This window comes from Corvus brachyrhynchos, unplaced genomic scaffold (assembly GCF_000691975.1).
Source record: "Corvus brachyrhynchos isolate BGI_N302 unplaced genomic scaffold, ASM69197v1 scaffold346, whole genome shotgun sequence".
In the NCBI taxonomy this organism is placed as follows: Eukaryota; Metazoa; Chordata; class Aves; order Passeriformes; family Corvidae; genus Corvus; species Corvus brachyrhynchos.
Window position 1 is genome coordinate 2,924,691 of NW_008238644.1, and position 21,140 is coordinate 2,945,830.

Sequence of the window (21,140 nt, forward strand, 5' to 3'; positions counted from 1 at the left end):
GTAGGGAAAACAGCAAGACCCACACTGCTCATGGTGATTATTCACACATCACCTAACATTTACATCTTGAAATTATCACTCAGATAAAAACTATTGCGGACTTACAGTTGTTCAGACAATAGAGAGCCGTGCTGAGGTGGGATGCCTTGAGACTCCTCAGCATTGGCTCTGAACCCTCTCGCCTCCCAAATGCTACAGCCTCTGGGTATCTGCTCTTATCTTCAGCAAGCACAGGGAGGAGCAGGCCTTCTCCTCAAAGCACAGTCTGTGAGGCTCACACAGGTCCCCAAAGCCACCATGGCTGATCTCACGGATGCTACACCCCAGACCTGGCTGTGTGGGGCAACATGAACAGATGCAGATGAGCCAGCTCAGGTCTGGAAACCAGACTGCCCAGCCATGAGGTTTTGTACACCATGGCCAGCCTTGCTTCTGGCCTCAGGCATGAAGACTGCAAGGCCCTACAGCTCAGGAAAACACCAGTTCCAATCTGGGCTGCCCTCAGGAGCAGATTCTCCAGTGCAAGTCAAAGGGGGTGGTCTGTTTGTTGCGTGTGTGCTGTCCCGTGAGCCCACTCACACAGCTCCATCTGGTTTGGGAAACAAAGCAGACAACATATCTCAGCCTCCAACCATTTCCAAGGAATTATCTTCATTTCTTCAGTCCAAATCAAAACAAAACATTACCAACAGACACTACTTGTAAGATAAAACTGTACCTGAGCTGAGATTTGAGGACTCACACAGAGCTTCCAGCAGGTGTTCCCGCAGGACAGCCCCAGGCAGGGCTTCTGGAGGCACCAGAATGGCTACATCTCAGGAGAAGCAAGGGAGCTGTGGGGACAACTTGACTTTGGTTAAGTTTCAGAGAACTAAATTGATTCTTCAAATTTACGTAGTTTAAAAATTGTAAATTTTAACAGTTATTCCTGGAGGGAGCAATTTGAAGAGGGAGAATAGTCTATCACTGCTTTCACATTTAACAAGTTTTGGGGTTGGGAGTGTTGGGGCATCTGCTGACACTAACTCCTGTGATTCAGCAGCTGTGGGCCATACTTTAAGTATACATCCTTATCCTCTTTTGTTATTGATTTGGTTTTTTGATCAGGACATATTTTAACTGGGGACAGATGAAAGAAAGAGAGGGCATGTTCACTTATTTATTTTCTGATAACCATAAAAAAAAAAAAAAAGAAGAATGATTAAACCAACAAACTTTCTTTAATAAATTAATAGCAGCATCACAAAACCCTGATGTGAATGACCCAAAGAAAGTTGGGTACATGACAGTATTTAACCATTCACAGAAGTGTTCTCCCCCACTGGCTGGGAGGAACGCAGGCGCTGTAAGGCAGTCCCCTTGGCTCTTCATCCAAACAAGAGATGGACATCAGAACAGGTCCAGCTGAGGTTGGCATATTTACAGTTCTGGCGCTGAATTTTTTTAAAAACACTTATAAAAATTCTGAAAATTCTCTGTTCAATTCTCATTATTTACATCCAAATATAGCAGGTTCCCTTTTTGCCCATACAACAGAACTGGCAAGGGTGAGACATGAAGGCTCCTATGCAAAGACAATGCCTGTGTGCAAACTTACACTGAGCTCGAGGGTGCTGTGGAAAATGAGCTATTCACACGACTGACAGATGTGCTAGAAGCTACTGTAATTCAACTTATTGCTAAATGCTTTCAAAATCTGGTCAGTTCTTGTATATATATGTGTGTATATATAAGTACGAACTCACATGTGTATATACACACATATACGTGCTTGGAAGAGATGTGCTATAAATTCACCCAAAGGGGAAATAAAATTTTAAATGCACTGTTATTTTTCTGATTTTTCTGTACTGTTTGAGATAATAAAATCTGACTCAGGGTAAAGGGCAGTCACTGAAGGTGCAAGTTTTTGTTTCTGGCCAGTTGTTTCCCTATGGATTACCTGACCTTTTTGGAGAGGCAAGTGGGTTCCCAAGCATTCAAGCCCACGGTGGTATCTGCAGGCTGGCACACGGAGCAGCTCTGCTGCCTTCTGCAAGCAGTAAGCTGCACTCTGCACTGGGATATCTCATCTGCCTGCAGGTTAAAACTATGGATTTATCCCAGGAGGGGATGAGGGGGAAAAGAAGATAATCAACTTCAATGCATCAGTCTGGGATCAACCCCTCAGCAGATACAACCCATATGTTGTGTTTTAGTAGTGGCCTCAGCAAGGTTGTTGCTGCACACAGCAGTGCAACAGCACAGCGTCACAACTGGCAGAATTTTCCAGTTCTTCTACGAGTTAATTTTAGTGGAATGAACAGAGCAAGCTTAGAGTACAAGCAATTCATGTAAATAAAATGCGATTTATCCATGCCTAGCGTAAGCTTCTCTGTTCTGACAATTATCTTAGCCAGAGGCTGTCAGTGATGCTAAATGCACCCATGTTAGATGGGCACTGCAGCATCTGTGTAGTAGTTAATGAAGATATAAAAACCTTATGGGTGATATCTGGTGTTAGACAATGCTCCACATAAGGAAATCTGTGTGAGAGGCATCACCCCAGAGGCACAGTGCCAGAAAGACAGTGCCCTGGAGGGTTTGCATACACAGGAATGCAGAGGAAAAATAATTCAAATTATACATGGTGTCTATTAAAAGCAGATTACTTAAACTGCATTCAATCCCAATGTGGATGCTTTCATTAAATATGTAAGTAGTGTTAATATGATATACTATAATTTACTTTGGGAGTAAAATGGAATCAATCAAATTCAAAAGTTACTCCAGATTAACATTCCGTGTAGACTAGCTCCAGGTCTGCTTCCTTCCTGCTCCTGGTCACCGTTTGCTTTAGAGCCATGACACCAGCAAATGATTCCAATCACGTGCCCTGTTCAGCCCTCCTGAGACAGGAAGAGGGACCCTGGCTTACACCTCTCTCCAACATTCCCCAGGGAGGCACATCCTGCCCCTCACAGCTTGACCCTGGCCAGCTCCACAAACAGAGAACCTTCTGCTTTAGGCCCAAAGCAGTGTCCTATCACCAGCAATGTGCTGAAAAAGAAAAGCAAGTGCCAAACCAGCTAATGAATAACTAGATGTGAGGAGAGAGAAAAGAGAGAGGAGAGAGAGGAAAGAGAGGAGAGAGGAGAGAGGAGAGAGAGGAGAGAGGAGAGAGGGGAGAGAGGAGAGAGGAGAGAGGAGAGAGAAGAGAGAAGAGAGAAGAGAGAAGAGAGAAGAGAGAAGAGAAGAGAAGAGTAGAGAAGATGAGATTTGGGCTCTTCCAAAGCTAGAGTGCTCTTCTTCAGGTAGGCCAAAGCCCCTGATCCTCCAGCAATCTCTGAGGGCAGTGCTGGCCACACTGAGCACACAGCCTGCTCCATCCCAGAGCTGATGGTTATCTGCAAGACTAAAAGAGGGCTTTTAATGAATCTCAGGCTTTCCATTTATTGAATGTTTGAAATAGGTAACTGGGGATCACTCTGTTTCTCACAGCTCTTCTCCAAGTCTGAAAGTGATCCCAGTTAGGACTGCAAAACCACACCAGAACTGCATTCCCTACCTTCCTCAGGGGAGCCAGAGCCTCCTGAGGAACAGAAAGAAAACAGCAGGATTGGAGAGGGAGCCAGAGTCTAACAAAGGTCCCTTGAAGTGCAAGATCGATCCAGTATGGCAGAAGCCACTACACATAACAGGATATGTCTGGCCAGGTGCCTGCACAGCCACTACGCTGTTGTGACGTCTCTCTGCCAAGTTTCTGTAAAGTCTTTACACGGCACAAATAGGGGTGAGGATTTAAAGTATATATTTACTGTCAACTTGAAAAAGAAAGTTATACTGACCAAGTCTAATAGCATGTATTTGATATATAACTATTAACGTGCCATTCTGGACTCCAGCAAATTCCACCTGAGATAAATATTCAGCATTTTTGTTCATGCACTGGAAGAAGAATTCAAACATTTTGTCCATGACATATGCAAAGTAACTAATAGTTCTGATCTAGTATTAACAGTAAATATAGAACCTTAAACTTCACTGCAGTATATTAATATATATTATTTTAAGTACTGGACTGGAAAGACAACTCTTTTTTCTCTTTAAAAAAAAAGAAAGCTTTGTTCAGAATGCAGTATTTACATTGTCCTTTGACCGACACTTACATTTTTACACAATATATTATGGCTACAGATACACCGTAGCAAAGGTCTGTGAGAGTCACTTTTACACACAGCTCACTCTTTCACTTACAACATTACAGCTGTTTATAGAGAGCTCTGAAGTTCCTGGTTGCATCTCAAGGCCCTCCTCAGCCTCATCTAGTTCCATGCTATTGAATTCATTGCCATTTCGATAACTAGTTAAAGTCAGGTCTTTCCCATATAAAGCTGTTGAAGCAACATTCAGACACTGATTCTGCCGCAGTGCTGATTTTTTACTGGGCTTGTACTGGCAGCGGATGTAGTTGGAAAAAGCCCTGCGGTAGGTTTTGTTGAAGAGGGTGTACACCAGGGGATTCACCCCGGAGCACACGTACCCCACCCAAACAAACACGTCAAGGAGTTCACTCAAGAGGTCCTTGTCGCAGGCTTCCTTGCAAAGGACAGACATGACATTAGTGATGAAGAACGGGCACCACATGATGAGGAACAAAAAGAAGACGATGCCCAGGACCTTGGAGGCTCTTCGCTCGTTGTTGATGGACTGCATCGTTCCCTTCCGGAAAAGCACTGCCTCCTTATTCACAGGGGAGTTCAAGTGGGATGCCCCCTCGTGATTGTGAAGCATTGAAATGTTCTCTGTGTTGTTTTCCTTCTTGAGGCAGTTCACGCTGCTCCTCCTCTGCTTGGGCACCTCTCCACACATGAACACTGTGGCCTGTCTCTGCAGCACCTGGACAGTCAGGCAATATGTGATCACCATGATGATGAGAGGGATGAAGAAAGCCATGAAGGATCCAATGAGGACGAAGTTCTCATCGTTAAGGACGCAGGTCCCATTTACAAACACCCTGGAGTCATCCTGCAAACCAATGACTGGAATAGGCATAGATATCCCTAGGAAAATGAAACCAAAAAGGAGACTGTTACCTGGACAGACGGGGCTCCAAAGAGACAGCAGAGATGATGCAGGTCCTGCATGCATTCAGCCCACTGCCTAAAGCTGTTTGGAAGAGAAGTTACAGCTTCCAGCTGAAAGGGAAAACATTCAACACTCCTGGGAGCACAGCTCCAGGGTACGACACCCTCCACCAGGAACAGGGGCAGCTTTACTGTGCTCAACAGCTGACTCAGTGAATGCAGCCTAACTCCTGTTTTTCTAGCATTAACTGGAATTTGTGGGTTCAGAAAAGGCAGCCACCACTCTGCTGTGTTCCAGCTGACCACTCCATACCTGCCAGTTTGGGAGGGTTTTGAAATCACTGACATAGGGTAGAAAGGAGCAAATTTTAAAGAGAAAAAATTTCAAAATATGAAAGAATTACAGCTATGAAGATTTAAAAGCATGATTCTTACAGTAATTAAAACAATCCTGATAGAAAAATGGCCCCTTTTGTCATGGCATCACAGACACATGGAAGCAAAGTTCTGGATCTCAGGGCCCTTGTGGGCAATCTCAGTGCAAACAGACTGTTCTCTGCAAGACATCACTCAAATATTTTTCACATGTACTGAGATCCAAACTTCATCCCTTGATCTGTGAAGCTCAGTCCCACATCAGGACAGACACAAAACCTTCCAAAAGCAACAACATATTTTGGAATACCACAACCTGTGTGTACAGGAGAACACGGAAAACACGTGGTGGGCCAGATCTAGTTACAGCATCATGGGTTCATCTAGTCTTTGGCAAGTATCAGAAGTTTAGAGCCACAAGCTTCAAAATGGGCACAAAATGGGGCAGCTGTAAGCACTATATCTTAGAAAATTCCGAAGCAAGAATTTGCATCCAGACCTGGTATTTAAAATAACCTTTGAGAGATTTATCTTCACGATCAATCTTACAAATCCTTGATCTCATTTCTAACTCCACAATACTCAGTGGCATTCAGTTCCTCAGCCTATCTGTCATCTGAACAAAGTGTTTATTGCTCATTTAAATTTGCTGCCTGATAACTTCCTTTGACTGCCCTCAGTTCCTGTACTGTGAGAAACAGTGAATAATCACTATCTGGTCACCTTTTCCACCTTCCTAGAGATTCTATAGACCTGTTATCATCTTTCCTGTCTGACATCTCTTTTGGAGCTGAAGAATGCCACTCTATTCACTCTCCTCATGTCAAACTCATTCTATGCCTTTGATTATCTTCCTTCATTTCTTTTCAAGTTCCTTTCTACCCTTTTAAAGAAACAAAAAAAACCCCTGCACATCCAAGCAGTTAGAGAGCAACAGAATGAATTCTGTGCTCCCCTCTGGGCAGCTGGCTGTCATGGAGCACCACTCCTCAGACACACCTGTGGCTGCCCATGCCCTCCTTGAGCTCTTCCACCCGAGAAATAACCAATACTGAGGCCGCTGTTGTGCCTGGATTGCTTTTTTTGGAGTTGCTGTGAACACCACTGATCTAATCCTGTGGGACTCTGAACTTCTAAACAGGAAAAATAACATGCTAAAGAGATTAACCAGGGCATTTTTCCCACTCCAGCTAAGTGTTTTCCAGGATTCTGGAAAATTCATCTGCAATTTGTCATTACCAGAAAATTACCATTTGGCAGTAATCAAGTGACGGAATTTCTTCTGAAAATTAACGATTATAAATGTCTTCTGTGATTGTAGCATGTGTTTTCCTAGCTCAAGTACTAGGTCCAGGGTTTGGTTTTCTTTCCCTCTACATGCCAATGCTCATCAGTTTGCCCTTGGCAAGGCAGCTGACTCCTTTTTGATATGTTACTTGTTATCTTGCTTGTGTCAATTCCCTGCAACTGCAATAACCTTCATCCCATAAATCCATCATTAAAGACATCATCCTAATGCCTTGGCTCCATCAAACCACAGACATATGGGAAATGGTGGAAGTTAGACTGAGCACTCTTTACATGAAGAAGAAATCTGAATTAAGTCAATGGCATTACAATGGGACTACATTTGCATGTATAATTTTATGCTTTAGTGCCCTCTCTAACGCCTACCCTTTGAAAAAAACTCCAAAATGAATGAAGTTTATGAAGTTATGAACATCATTTAAGTTGGTGTTACTGCTTTAGCCAAGGGAAATGAGATGAGGTTTCGGGATATCTTTACACATAAACTGACATTTGTGTGACACACATAAAGCACATTTGGGAAGAATAACCTGGTTCTGGGATATGATGGATATACAAATCAAGAGCATTGATGGCAGCCTACAACTCTGCATGAGCATGAGATAGCTCAGCATTAATGTCAGAGAATGAGGGGGTAGCTGCTGTAATGGCAAAGTGTCCCTCACCTCTCACATAACAAAGTGAGATTTCAGACTGAGAATGCACAGAAGAAAGAGAGCACTAAGTCTTTATTTGCACTTTCTTCCAGTCTGGGAAAATCCCATCATTAACAGCAGTAGGAAGAAAGATGCCCTCAGAGAAGCTGCCAACACACTTTGATTCAGCTGTCAGCTGGATTCAGCACTGCTGAAGGGGTGGCACTACCCTCATCTCAAATGCCTTCTCTCACCTCACACCTCTCCTTTGAAACTCATTCTTTAATATATGATTTATCACCAATCCACTGCAAAATTGAGTCTGAAAGGGAACTAATTCTGTACATACCTTAACCAACAGGGACTAACTCACAGTGAGAAGTGAGGAAGGTCTCGGACACCTCAGAGAGGCTTTGTTCATGGGGGATTACTGCAAAATCGCTGCTGTCACAATCCCAAATGCACTAATACCTGCTTGCAGACACAGCTCACAGCTGGCCCTTGTTTTAGCAGGGGTATCTTGATCACCCCTAAGCATTCCCAAGGCTCCTGGACATGGATGAACGTGGATGCCTGCCTGACTCGAGTTCTGCTGTTTGAACAAGCACAGAGAAGACATTCAGCTCCACTTGACTCCAGCAATCCACAGCACTAACCATGCAGTTTCAACTGTCCATAATTTAAGAACTGAGGTCACTTGGTGAGAGAATACCAGACTCCCTACACCAGTGCAAGGAGAGTGAGTGCCAAATCAGGCAAGAGGCTCTGAAGCCGACTGCTGTCCACAGCCTTTCTTCAGTGCAGCTCTCTGAGCCCCTGTGCAAAGCATTTCATGAGTTTCTCCCTGACACTCCTCATCAACAAACATCAGGCTGACTTAGTGAGCTGAAGTCTCCAGCCTCAGAGGCATTTTCCAGTTGTGTCAAACAACCCTTTCTAACTAAGGTGGCAGCAAATTCCCCAAAAGAGGCAGCACCGCTCCAAAAACTTGCAAGGCTGAAGTGTTGCAAGCTTACTGCATATCACAGTGCTCTTCAGAGCAAATTTGGTCCTCTTGTTTGAAGGCTGAGCAGTGTCTGGGGCAGCTGGTTTTGCCCCAGCAAGAAGAGACAACCAGTTAGTAAGTCATGAACCGGGTTGAGTGAGTACACTCAACACTGGGAGCTTTGGGCACCCTTCTGCCAGGCAGCAGCTTGAGCAGGACATCCCTTCACACCACAGCAGAGAAGGTGAATGTAATTTTTTTTTCTCCTTTACCCTCCTTTGGCTTCTGTTTGACAGAGCAGCAGGAAGTCACACAGAGAGTGATCCTCTGGATCACAAATCCAATTACAAGTGTTGTCCTAACTGCTGCTTGTCAGCTTTAAAGATGTCCTTAAGCCAGTGGAAATGTTCACCAAATGGGGCTGAGGATACAGAGTAACAGATGCTCTTCACAGATTCTAAGTTAATAAAACAAAACCCAAATGACTGCATATACAGATTTACAAAATATTTACTAGAGAAAAAGCTGGCTAAAAAGTCCAAATTGACATTCACAAATATTTAGACTTAAATGTAAAACAATATAGTTTTTGTGTTTAATACCTTGTTTTCTTCAGTGAAAGCCCATGAAACTGATAGAGATTACAGAGATTACTGAATATCTGTCTCTTTGATGGTTAATTCCACTAAAAAAGGGAGTAATTTCCACTCTTCTACGAGAAAATATTTTCTCCAAGGACAACCACCTAACTCAAGAAAACAGAGGCCTGCATATGGGTTTACTCTGTTTTTCCATGTGTGGAATTCTCAGGGCTGAATACAAAAAGGGTCACATTTTGCTGCAGGTACATGAGCTTGGGAAGGCCAGGGTCCACCTTTCCGGGTGTCAGCACTGAATTCAAAGTCTGCTGTGTCCATGGCAGGAGCTCTGCTGATGCAGGTGGCTTTGGACTCCACTGTCACCCTCCTGACATTTACAGACAATTGAAAAGGAAAAAGCAAAGAGAAAGCTGTGTGCCAAACAAGACTGTGGCTGCCACAAATGCAACACTGTAAAAATGAGAACACTGCTGAACACTACGTGTTCAAATCCATATCTTTAACCTCATATTTAAACAAATATAAGCAAAAATAAACCTCACATTTAAACTAAAACAGGTCTGTTTGGTTCCTTAACTGAAATGTCTCACAAAGTGCCTGCACATTTCTCTAACTCAGACAGCAAGAAGCAAACCCCAACAGCCAGCAGCCCCCTGATTTGCAGTGTGCAAGAAAAGGCACTGGGTTCAGAAACCAAAGCTCTTCAGAGGAAAATTGGAGAATGTTGGCTTCTGAAGTGTTCAAAATCACTAAAATTCCATATTGTCCCCATATTTCAGCAGACTACCTGCAGTGCCTTTCCTGTACTGATATTGTAATAATGCCCCTTCAGGGCTGGATTAGGTCTAGTTTTATCTAACCATTCCAATAAAATAACTGTGCCAGCCTTGTATTGGTTTAAAGGTGAAGCTAAAAGGGGGATGAACTTTGAAGGGTCTCCCTGCCCACAACAAGCACAACTGCAAACAGATGAAAGTCATTACTGACTGCCTGAATGAGCTGCTGACCTTTACTCAAACCTTGGGAGAACACTGAGAAACCTGAGCCCAGATGGAAAACCACCAAACAACAGTATAAGGCAGAAGAAATAAATTATTTTCCCACCTGCCTTTCTATTTTGCTAAATTACTTCTTTTGGTGTGCATTTGAAGGAGGGTGATGGGGCTCCTGCTCACACAGCTGCTGCTACCAGGGCTGGGCTTCCCCAAGCAATCAAACAGTGATGGTTGGACTGATGCTCAGCAGCAGAACCTCAGACACAAGATATCAGCACCTCCCTTGCTTGTGGGAACAGATCTGGTGTGATGGTCAGGCTATTTCTGTGCAAAATTCTTCACAGACTGTCACCATCTGCTGCTGTCCCAGGCAAAACCTTTCACTGACATCTAAGGAAAACATCCAACCAATCCAAGCACCCTGAAATCACCTGAAATCCCAAGGTAGTTTCCTTGCTACGAATTCAGCTTGTTATCAGTTAATATGGTCTTCCTCACCTTGATAATTCTTGCTACTGCGCTAGGGAGATCAATGACACTCTTGGGAATCATGGTACAAACAATAAAAATGTCTTTAGACAAAATAACTTTGTAAATGGCTCAAACAAGTGGGAAACAGGCAGATGACACCTTAGCGTTTTGCTGTAGGTCATAAAGCAAGTGTTTCTGTCTTATCCATGAGCAGAAGGCAGGTCTGAGAAAGTTTTATGAGCAGAAGCCAGCTCTACTGCTCCACCAGAGCAAAGTTAATGCCAACTCAGCCCAGCTTGCAATGCTAATGCCACCTCTGCATTCTGGTGAGGCAAAAGTTATCAGGACCACCACCACAGCACCTCTACCTACAGGCCAGTCAAGTATGACCCCCATGCTCACAAGAGGAGAATTTTAGTCAAATATACACTGTCAGACATTCAGTGTCAAATATAAAAAGGCAAAATAGTGTTTAAAATACATTCATACAATTTTCTCCCAAATCTGGAGAGATATTGAGTTCCCTTAGGCTTTACTGGTATGCAAACATTTTTCTCAGCAATATATGTTGTTACTGTCCTTCTACCAAAGCAGTGCTCATAGTCAGGAATCTGTATATTTTTCCAGGACAGGAGGGTGCCTGTCTAACCTTTGCTTCACCAGTAACAGTTGTCTTAGTACTACTTCTTCATCTCCAATGATGAGCCACAGAGCCAGCCTGCTTGGTGGGAAAGGTTTGAGAAAAATCCCAGCAGCACATTTTGACCTTGCACGTGCTGTCTTCTTCATTAGCAGTGTTTTTGCCCTTTTTTTCCATGAAATATGTCCAAAGGCTTATGTGCTAACCTGAAGCATGCAAAGAAATTCCTGGGGTTTTGATCTTATCCCAAAGCATGATCTCTCAGGAGCAACTACAGCCCAGCACAGAGCTAAGGGTGCAAGGAGCAAACACATCCCACCAGCACATGAGTCATGGAAATGCCTTGCTGAGGAAGTCCCTGATCCCATAGACACACTGATGGGCAGAAATGCAAACCAGAACCCTAAATGTGCTCTGAAACTGTGACCTGAGGGAGGCTGTGAGAGCTATTCTAGGCCTCCTTTGTCTCCATGCCCAACCTGCCCTCAGCATATCCCCCTGCCCTAGGAGACCACAATTCCTTTTATATCAGTGGTGCCACTCCAGGCACATTCCTCAGACTGAGGATTATCTCCAGTGGGAGAGGGGAAGGCTTAGATGGTACCTGGAGGCTCTTGAAGGACATCATTAGAACAGCTTGCAAGCATGAGGCTGCTCAGCCCCTTTGAGAGACAAATACTCAGGGCAGAAACAAAAAGCTGTTAGATGTAAGTTCAGTTAATCTGAGATGAGTGTTTACTGATCCTTGAAGCACACATTTATACCTTTCATACTCTTTCATACTTCTATGAATAGATCTCCTCAGTAAAACAATGAAGTACTATGAAAGTTAAATGGGGATTTAAATTTCATTTTCAAACCTGAATGGTTTATCGTATACACGAACCTCAGGTACGTACCTGAAATCAAAATCATAATAGCATTAGTGAGTCAGAGAAAGAATGAAAATGTTTTCAAACACACACACACAATTTGTGGAATCTGCCTATGGCACTGACACACAGCAAAATTTAAAGGATGGCCTTATCTCAGTCACTTACGAACTAAATTGAATTTACACTGCTTCTGAGGATGTAAAACTGTGAGCTGGAAAATTGGTAGCATGTGTAATTTCAGCACTCTATAGCAAATGACCAAACCTTGAACATTCTGGGAAGCAGAGGAAAAGCCCTTCCAGGCACATATTTGTGTCACAAGGAACTTCAGAATTAAAACCTTTCAGCTATTTTCATATCAGAAGCGATGTGTGTGTACTTCCACATCAATGAAGTGCTTTCATTCAGATTTTCAAAGGGATACTTTGTTTATTTTAATATTACCCTTTCTCCTGTATGACAAAGTGTGCACCCAGGGTTTGACTGGTTCCTCATCACTGCTGCTGAGCACTGCATGGAGACCTCCACTTGTTGCCAGAGTGGCCCAAGGCCACCTTCCTCAGAGCAGGATAGAGGGAGTCTGCTGAGATGGTCAAGTCCACATGTTGGTTGTGAAAACTTCGATACTACACGAAATCTGAAATCTTGAAACAATACCAAGATTCTGCCAGCAGGCTCACACCTAAATTTGATTTTCATTTTCAATTCTGAGGATATTTCTGTTGCCTGCATTTCTATTTCCAGCTTCAGCACAGTTCTATCTAGTACAAAACTCATTTTTACAAGCCCAGCCCTTGACAGCAGCCACTTCTTCTCTAACTGAAGACAAAATTCTTGCTCAAGTTACGTTTGCTAAAGCACAGGACAAGTGGCTGTAATGTACTTTAACCTGGAACAACGAAGACTTTGGAAAAGATCCACTCAAAATGAAATTGTCAAGAGACAGGAGGACTCTGTTATGCTCTCCTACTTTAAAACCTAATCATATGTTTAGGCTTGTGCAACTTGACAAATTTGTAGCTCAATGAGCAAAGAACCTCTTTTATATTTTGCTGTCGGCATTAAGCTTTCAGAAAAAAATTGTATGCAAAAGCCACTGAATTAAGATAAATTACATGCTTTTTACTTCTTATTTTGAACTCTGATTCAGAAACTGAACTCAGGATTCTTTGCATGGAATGCATTTAAAAGTCTCTTCATCTGAAGCAGGACTTAGGAAGTGCAAACTGACCAGCCTGCACTTAAGTGCTGCTTTGAATTTGATACCTAATCACAAACAGAAATGCACAAACTCCTTCATGATACTGAACACCGAAGTGAGGATGGATTCACTTAACCTATTTCATCCTCTTGAAATTAGCACAGGATTTCACCAGGCCTTTCCAAGTGACAGGTAGTTAAGGGCCAGAAAACAGCAACAATACACTTTGAGTGAGTTCTCTTTCATTCCATGCTCAGTTTATTCCCGTGTCTGCCACACTTCTAAATTCGTTTATGAACTACCAATAATTGTGCTAAAATAAGCTAGATACATACCAAGAGCGCTTTTCTTTCTCCATTTAGTGCAACCTTCTGGAGAAAGCCTGAGCAAATGGGTACACCCTATTATATGCACTGGGGAGCGTGGAAATCCAACAGCATTTCAGTGCCCTGAAAAAGCTCTATGGGGAGAACTGATTCTGCCTGTATCTTCAAAAAAAAGGGATGCAAGTAAAGACTCTCCTGGGCCAGCTGTATCAGCATCAGAGGGAATGAACAGAACACAAACAAAGCCCAGCTGTGCTGTACACCCTCCCAGCTATGATCCTGACACAGGAGGGCACACAGGTACAGCTGCACCTCGTGTCCCTTCCAGCCTGGGAGGGGAAATGCTGCCCAGAACAGTCCCCCAAAGCTGGGTGCACTGCAGACATTCCACAGAGCAACTGCTCACAGCTCCTTCCTAAAGACTTTAGGATGCTGGGGAACAGCTGCAACATCCATTGCCTTATGGAGGGCTGACAAACCATTGCCTTGTGCAAAATAAAAGTGCCTTTCCATCTCCTTTCCAAGCTATGTCTTTTAAGCTTCATTATTTCACCTGTTTCATATCCTATCATAAACACAGAGTGGTCAAACATCTCCTGAGAAAGCTGGGTAGGGGTGAGGTGTTGGTTTGCACTGTCCAGCAGCACAAAGTCACCTCACCTGTTCTGGTTCAGGTACCTTTGTCCTTGGGGCACAGCAGAGGTCACAATGTGCCTATTTTCCATTGTCATGAGCCCAATCCCCACCAAGTAGCTCCACGAAGAGACAGGCCTGTGTCCTAACATCTGTTTGGTCAGGCACCAGATTTTCTCCCCAGTCTGCTGAATCAGTGAACCGTGCATGAAGTACTTACTTTATCCCTTGGACCCAGAGTCCAAACCACAGCTTGATCCTCAAGGCACTAGTGCAGGCAGCCACCTTCAGCACTAGCCAAAATTTCTAAGGATATGTCTGCAATATCTAAGGCAGCACAGGCAGAAATCTGCAAGTTACCTCCAAAAATGGAAGCAGAACAGTCTTATTGCCCAAGTTTTGAAATGTGATTTTTACATCTCTGCTGGGGAGGTGTCTATCAGTTTCTCCCTCTGCTTTACAGTGCAACGTGGAGCACAAATTCTGTGCTGATTCTGAGGTGCCTGTGCAAATGGAGCCCACGTGGACTTGTTCTCATGTGACTGCTTACATACTGAATTCAGCAGCTTTCTTTCCCGTGCCAAATAGAGAGCACAGAGAATTTAAAATAATAATAATAATTTTTTAAAATCTTAAATGAATTGATTAAACCCAACACAATTTCACTGTGGATTGTATTACCTGGGGGAAATGTAGCAGGCCTGTGACACATGAAAAAAAAATGTTTCTAGTAGACATTTTTGTTATATTTGTGAGGAAAGAAGGTATAGTTCCCCTAATTTTTTTCATAGCCTTTTTCCAAGGCAAACTTCTTCAAAATCAGTCCCTGTAGCACCCAGACATCCAGAATCATATTCCACTTCTAAAGCAGGCAAAAACTCAGGCGAAATTCACATACCTGGAAAATGCTTTTCCTTGCAGTACATCACTGAAAGCAAAACTGCTTTATAAAATAGAAATTAAATGTTAAGTCTCTGTAAGACTGCATTTTAATCAAGCATGAAAGGCAATACAGCAGATGGAAGTGGTCATACGATTCTGCCCTTGCCTCGAATGTCTCTTTTCTAAAGCACATTGAAAGAATTCCAGAAAAAAACCTGTTTTTCTTCACATAATTCTCAGTATTACAGAGTCATCTTGCTATCATTTTGTGCTTTCTTCCTTATTTTACTGCTGCTTTATTTATTGTGTTTTATCAAAGCAATACAGACATGTCTTCTGTTATGCCTACTCCTCGTTCACTAACGCTCCTGAACTTGCTAGCTCAGTACTAGCAGCAATCCAGCTGTGGCAGAGAGCAGTGCAGGCCATAAAGCCTGTGCAGGAGCAGTAAATACCTCACTTACAGCCTGTCTTCAACTCTGTGCTGGTCCACTTAAACCATTAGCAGGACTTGAGAGGGTTTAACTGCAGCCACCGCAGTGCAGCCGTGTGCTTTGTGCTGGCCGGGTTCTCCTGCCTGAGCCTTTGCTAATGCTGTTTCCTGCTTTGTTTACACAGCAGTTTTAGGGCACTATTTGTCTGTGTTACTGTTGTTATTGGCTTATTGATACGGACACAGCAGCAGTGCTTCAGCGTGGAGAGTGGTGATGCTCTGAAAAATGACTGCTCACTCTGGTCTCCGACCAGCTGCAAGGAAAGGCTTCCATTTCCCAGTAATCAGTTATTCCATTCCGACATGCAGGCCAGCTAAATTAATTTGAGTATCCTCTTAAAAAAGAAAAAAAAACCCTACATGAAAATTGGAGTAACACTATTATTCATTCAGACACAGTCAAGAGCGTGAGCCACGTTGCTTACCTATGGATATGGTCCAAACTGCAGCAATTTTCATAATGGCCTTGGTGCGGGAATTGAAGCGGCTGTGCTCAATGGGATTGCGAATTGCTACGTACCGATCAAGAGAGATGGCACAGAGGTGCATAATAGATGCAGTTGAAAAGAGCACATCTAGGGAAATCCATATAGGGCACAACTGTTTAGGCAAAGGCCAAGCATAATCTGAAACATAGAGAGAAAAGAAATGAAAGGAAAAAAAGGAAAGGAAATAATTTGGGAAGCTAGGCCATCATTTCTGAGAAACCATTGGGATATTTTAGCTCTGTGACACCAGTAAGGGGCATGTGCGTGAGGAGTGGACAAGAAACCTCTCATGGGACTTCTCTGCAGGCAGTTCCTGGCTCTGGACACTCCGTAAACCCATAGCCAGTTCCCACACATCTGGTTTCTGTGACCAGTGGCTAAAGGGCAGTGACCACTTCAGCTCTGTTCCCCACTCTTAACCTTTCTTCCATATCTTTACAAAATCAAATATTACATTCCTTTATAACTTGCTCATCACATTGTTTTCACAGATTGCAAAGCACTTTGTGGCATTAACTTCAGTCAGATCCTTTCTAAAACCCCCTTGATATGTCTGTCTGCTGAGGAGAAAGGTAGCAGACAGTTTTTCTGCACAGTCTAACACATAGCTAAATGGCACTACTTCACCTTTTCTCCCCAGGCAGTGTGTGTGATATCAAAGGGATACTTTCCTCCTTACAGAGAAGCTGGGATTGAGTGGCTGAAATTCAAAAACTGTTTTGAAGGTAGACAGAGTAGTGTTATTCTTTACAGAATCTATGTTAGCAAACAGAACAGACTCGATAGCCACATCTGACAGCAGCTGGCACGCAGCTCATTTGGGTGCCTGCACTTATTAAACTGTTTACTCAGTGCTGAAGTACAGCTTGGGAATAAAAGTGACCCAGAAAGATCCTCAAGTGCCACTGATATTTAAATCAAAGCTCAGAGAAAATTGATCTGTGAATGACACCCCCATGTCAGTGTCCAGCATGGATTGTGCGTGATCAATAACACATCCTGTCAAGCTCTGGGCTTCTTATTGAAACAAATCAAGAGTATCTATAGCAGCTGAAAACATGAGAGACTTCATAATAGTTGAATAATGAGATATTCTTGTGTCTTCATTCAGAACGTGGATATCTAAAGCAATCTTGACGTTTAACCCAAGGATCAGAATCACCACTCTGCAGAATCAATGTTATATTAAGAATAGTGCAGCTCCATCCTACCGATCTCAAATGGAAAGGATGAAACATTAGTCTCAGAAATCATAGTTTGAAAAAAATTACCCAGCCAAGAGAGACCCAGGATACCTTCATGCAGAAACCTGAGATTAACTGAACCAGAGTAAATTATTATGAAATGTCCCAGAGAAGCCCAGGAACCTTTCACAACGAGCACAGCAGAACAAGATGGACACATTAGTTCATTTTACCAGTGGGAAACACGCAGATGAAGCGCTAAGTACTCACCAAACCCACACAGCCAGACCTCAGCTCTGGGGAGATAAGCCACTCATTTCAGTGAGTTTGCACCACGTCTATTAAATGGACTGTAAGTGGACTGAAATCCACAGCAGCAAGCATTTAAGAGGTCCCTGTCAAAGGGAACTAAGTAAAGCACTTTGTGGCTGGTGCATCTTTAAAAGGCACCTCTGTTGTACAAATGAATAGAGCTTGATTAAGTATGACTCAGCCCCTTTATAACGCTACAATCAAATTCTCTGCCTCCTGCTCACCTTCACACTTTGCAATAGCTGAGGACATCATTGGCATCAATCTGCAATTGAGCTCAGAGCTGCAGCTAAGCACACCTTGGATTTGCCAGGTGTTTAATGATGCCTCAGTGAATGCTCTGGGGAAGAACAAGTCAGAAATCCTACAAGTGGTTGCCGTGCTTCCTGTACAGCCCCAGGCTTTCTCTGCCAACCCACACTAAAACACATTCAGCACACTTTATCCCTCCCTACTTCTCCTCTGAGTTGCCAGAGCCAGCTTTGTGCTGCAGGCTGAGATGAACCATGAGCACAAAGGCCCTGAGTGTGCCCTGATGGAGCAAGCAGTCCCTGGGAGCTTGTGCAGCGTGATCATGACTCTGCAGACAGCCTCTGCAGAGGGGAACAGTGACATTGATGGCTACTCCCCACATCAGGCAGATGGCCAGGAAACCTCCAGTGTCTCCAGAAAAAGACACTCGGCCTCCAGGCTTCCTGTGCGTGGGAGCGACTCCAGTCTGATCCACGGTGCTGCAGTGGGTACAGTCTGATGCCTGACATTTGCTAGACCTGGAAGAGGTTTCTACAGCAACCACCTTTTCAGCATTATTGAATGAAGAATAGCCTCTCTTACTTCTTCCTTCAAGCTATCCAAACACTTCCAGTGACTGATTCCCCCCTGGAACAACTTCTGCTATTGATGTGAACTAGCACAGCTTCGCAACCAAAAAGCTATCAGCAGCAAAAGCGGTGTGAGGAGAGGAGACATCACCTGCTGTCAGCCCTGGCCCCGCAGGAGCCACAGACACCAACAGATCCAAGCCATGCTGCTCAGAACTACTGCCCAGGCAACCTCCAGGATGTTTTTGAAGATAAAGGTGAGATGAGAGTTCTCCTAAAGCCAAATCCTGTTAGTCTTTACTGTCCCAGGGCACTCCACTACACTTCTAGCTGAACAGCCAGTTGTACGAGTAGATATTTTACTTTCTCAGGAAGTTTCCTAAAATGATCTGCAATAACAAAATGTCACCCTGGAAATCTGTAGAGTGGCAGCTTGTAACACATCACTGTAGCTCGATAGGAAGGGCATAATATATATTCTATCTCAAAATGTAATTATTTTTAAGTAAGCATGGTGCGTGCCTTTGAAAAACACCTACACAGCCTACAAAGCCAGTAATTTGTAAAAAAAGAAAAACAGCTTTATTCTAATTCTGTTTTGAATAAATGTATAGAAACATAGGAAATGTGCCCTGTGACTGTGCCAAGATGCAATCAAGGATTTAAAAAAAAATCTGTTAACGATGTTATACCTTTAAAACAATTTTATCCTCAGAAACACTCTAATTACAGAGGATAACATTTCTCTAATTTGTTCTTTTTTCTCTTATTTCATTTACAAAGAATAGCAATTACCCTATATTTAGAAGAGCAGATGACTGAGTGAAATGAATTCTTGGACCCCAGCACCTCTAAGATGTAGTAATTGCATTTCCAGTGGAAAACATTCATCTCAGTCCAAATCTGGCTTCAAGAATGAAACAGTGCTAAACACCTGCGGAAGCAAAAAACCAAATTCTTTGTAAGAAACTCTGATTTTTGTACCTTGAATTAATCTGAGCCCTTAAAATCATATATTTAATGCATTGGCTGGTAGACCAGATAGGAGAGTGCTGAAGGGAATTAGATGAATGCAGCAGATCAGAACAAAAGTTGGTATTTCTTTACCCAGCATGTAATCAAACCACAGATTTTTGTGCCTCCAGATATTTTGTGGGTGGTAGATGTTTACAATGGCCAAATTCACAGAGAAAAGAGTATAGAAGACTATTGCAGTGATATTACTTTGAGATCAGTGTTAGCTTCTGGCTCTGGTCAGAATAAAACTATTGTGTAAAAAACCCAGGAAGGAAACTTCTCCAGAATATTGCTTCAGCCTCCAGTGCTGAATAGCATCTCATGGAATCTGTGGTTGATGTGGTTCCTCAGAGGACACATGGGACAAACACTCATATTTAACCAGGGGTCATGATCCCCAGGTGGGATTTCATCTCCTTCTCTGGGGTGAAAAAGCAAACCACAGTTGCTCTGTGTCCCTGAACAGCTGAGATGAGCAAAAACCGTTGGCAGAAAAATAAAGAAACTCAAAAGCATTTTGGCAAAGCGACAGACCATCTCTGTGTGTAGTTAATTTGCTGTCAGATAAGAGTTCCTTACATTTCTTGTGTTTTCCATCAAGAAAGATGACAGCTATGAAACTGAGTCACCTTTGTCAGAGGTTTTATGCATATGGATAAAAAGTGTTTCTTAGCACTGTTAGGGGCATTGTACTGTTCAGTGCATGAGAGTCAGAATTACCAGCTGGATAGCAGGAGGTGACTGAATAATCCAAAACACAGCAAATGGAAATAAAATTAAATATGTCAAATGGTAAAACAGAATTACTCCAGATTGTAGGAGAATGGCTGTACTGAAAAAAAAAATTTAAACTGGCTGTTACTTGTACATATTCAGTACTTCTAGAATGCAATCTGCTCCAGGAGATCTCCTGGGAAAATGTGGTGTAACACCTAGGAAAAATCTGGAATAACAGCAACAAAGTACCTGCTTATACCACAATAAAATGAAGAATTATGTAAAATTCATCTCAGTATCTTCAAGAGTTTTTCCATGAAAAAACTCACAACAATCTGCATCAATCATTTCTTTTCCAACCACGAACAGGAATTTGGAAAAGGTTTCAGAACACATTTGTTGTGTTTAGCCAGTATCTGTTGGGATGGATAGAAGGATAAAAACCATCCTTCAAAGTGACACAGGAAGAAAAAGGGTATATTTTGCCTCATTATGACATTTAACATACATATACATATATGCACACTATATATATTATTTATATAAAAGAAACAGAGCTAACAGGTGCAGAATAAGTACTAAAGATGCTTATGTGTTCAAAAGCCCCTTTTAACGTTGTTCATTGGCTTGGCTAGAAACTAAAATACATGTAATATTTCTCATTTTAGGCTTCTGATATTTACTGTTTTTACAATTCACTTCTAACTACTTTAATGAATTGAATGAAAAAACATAGGGGTTTGAATAAATCCCAGTACAAAGCACAATTTCCCAGCAGTTAAAATGGCAACACCACGCGTGCTTGAAGCACCTTTTGGATCATCCTGCAGCTGCCACAGATCTGTTGCAGGCCATACACTGACCCACTGTTCTGTGTCGTGCTCTGACTCTTGGAAAAGTCAGTCACAAAGGCATCAGGAAATGGTTCAGATGATTCCCGGAGAATTCCAAACTGAGCTGAGTGCCCTGTGCAATGACAGCGCTCGCTTGGGTTTCCTTGCTGGAACTGAGAGCAGCAGCAGCAGCCAACGCAAATAGCAACCCAGAAAACACCCCAGACCTGTCACTTTCTGATAGGTTTTGCAGCTTTTGAAGACTCCTTCATACATTCCAGGAA

At 42.9% G+C, this 21,140-nt stretch overlaps 1 protein-coding gene and 1 long non-coding RNA gene across 6 annotated transcripts in view; both read right to left on the bottom strand.

Annotated features, from left to right (window-relative positions):
* Window positions 1–3,162, bottom strand: LOC108447475. The gene is made up of 3 exons (XR_001863069.1): window positions 719–3,162; window positions 106–589; window positions 1–24 (listed from the first exon to the last, which is right to left on the bottom strand). It is a non-coding gene; the product is annotated as an uncharacterized LOC108447475 (long non-coding RNA).
* A 611-nt stretch (window positions 3,163–3,773) lies between these two features.
* HTR2C (5-hydroxytryptamine receptor 2C) overlaps window positions 3,774–21,140 on the bottom strand; it is a 266,502-nt gene continuing 249,135 nt past the window's right edge. For 4 of the 5 annotated variants that reach the window (XM_017737609.1, XM_008636162.2, XM_017737610.1 and 1 more), the window contains 2 exons: window positions 15,910–16,110; window positions 3,774–5,042 (listed from right to left, as the gene is read on the bottom strand). In XM_017737609.1, the coding sequence (XP_017593098.1) occupies window positions 4,210–5,042; window positions 15,910–16,110 (1,034 nt within the window). In that variant the 3' untranslated portion in view covers window positions 3,774–4,209. The remainder of the gene's footprint in view (window positions 5,043–15,909; window positions 16,111–21,140) is intronic. The other variant, XM_017737612.1, reaches the window with a different exon arrangement.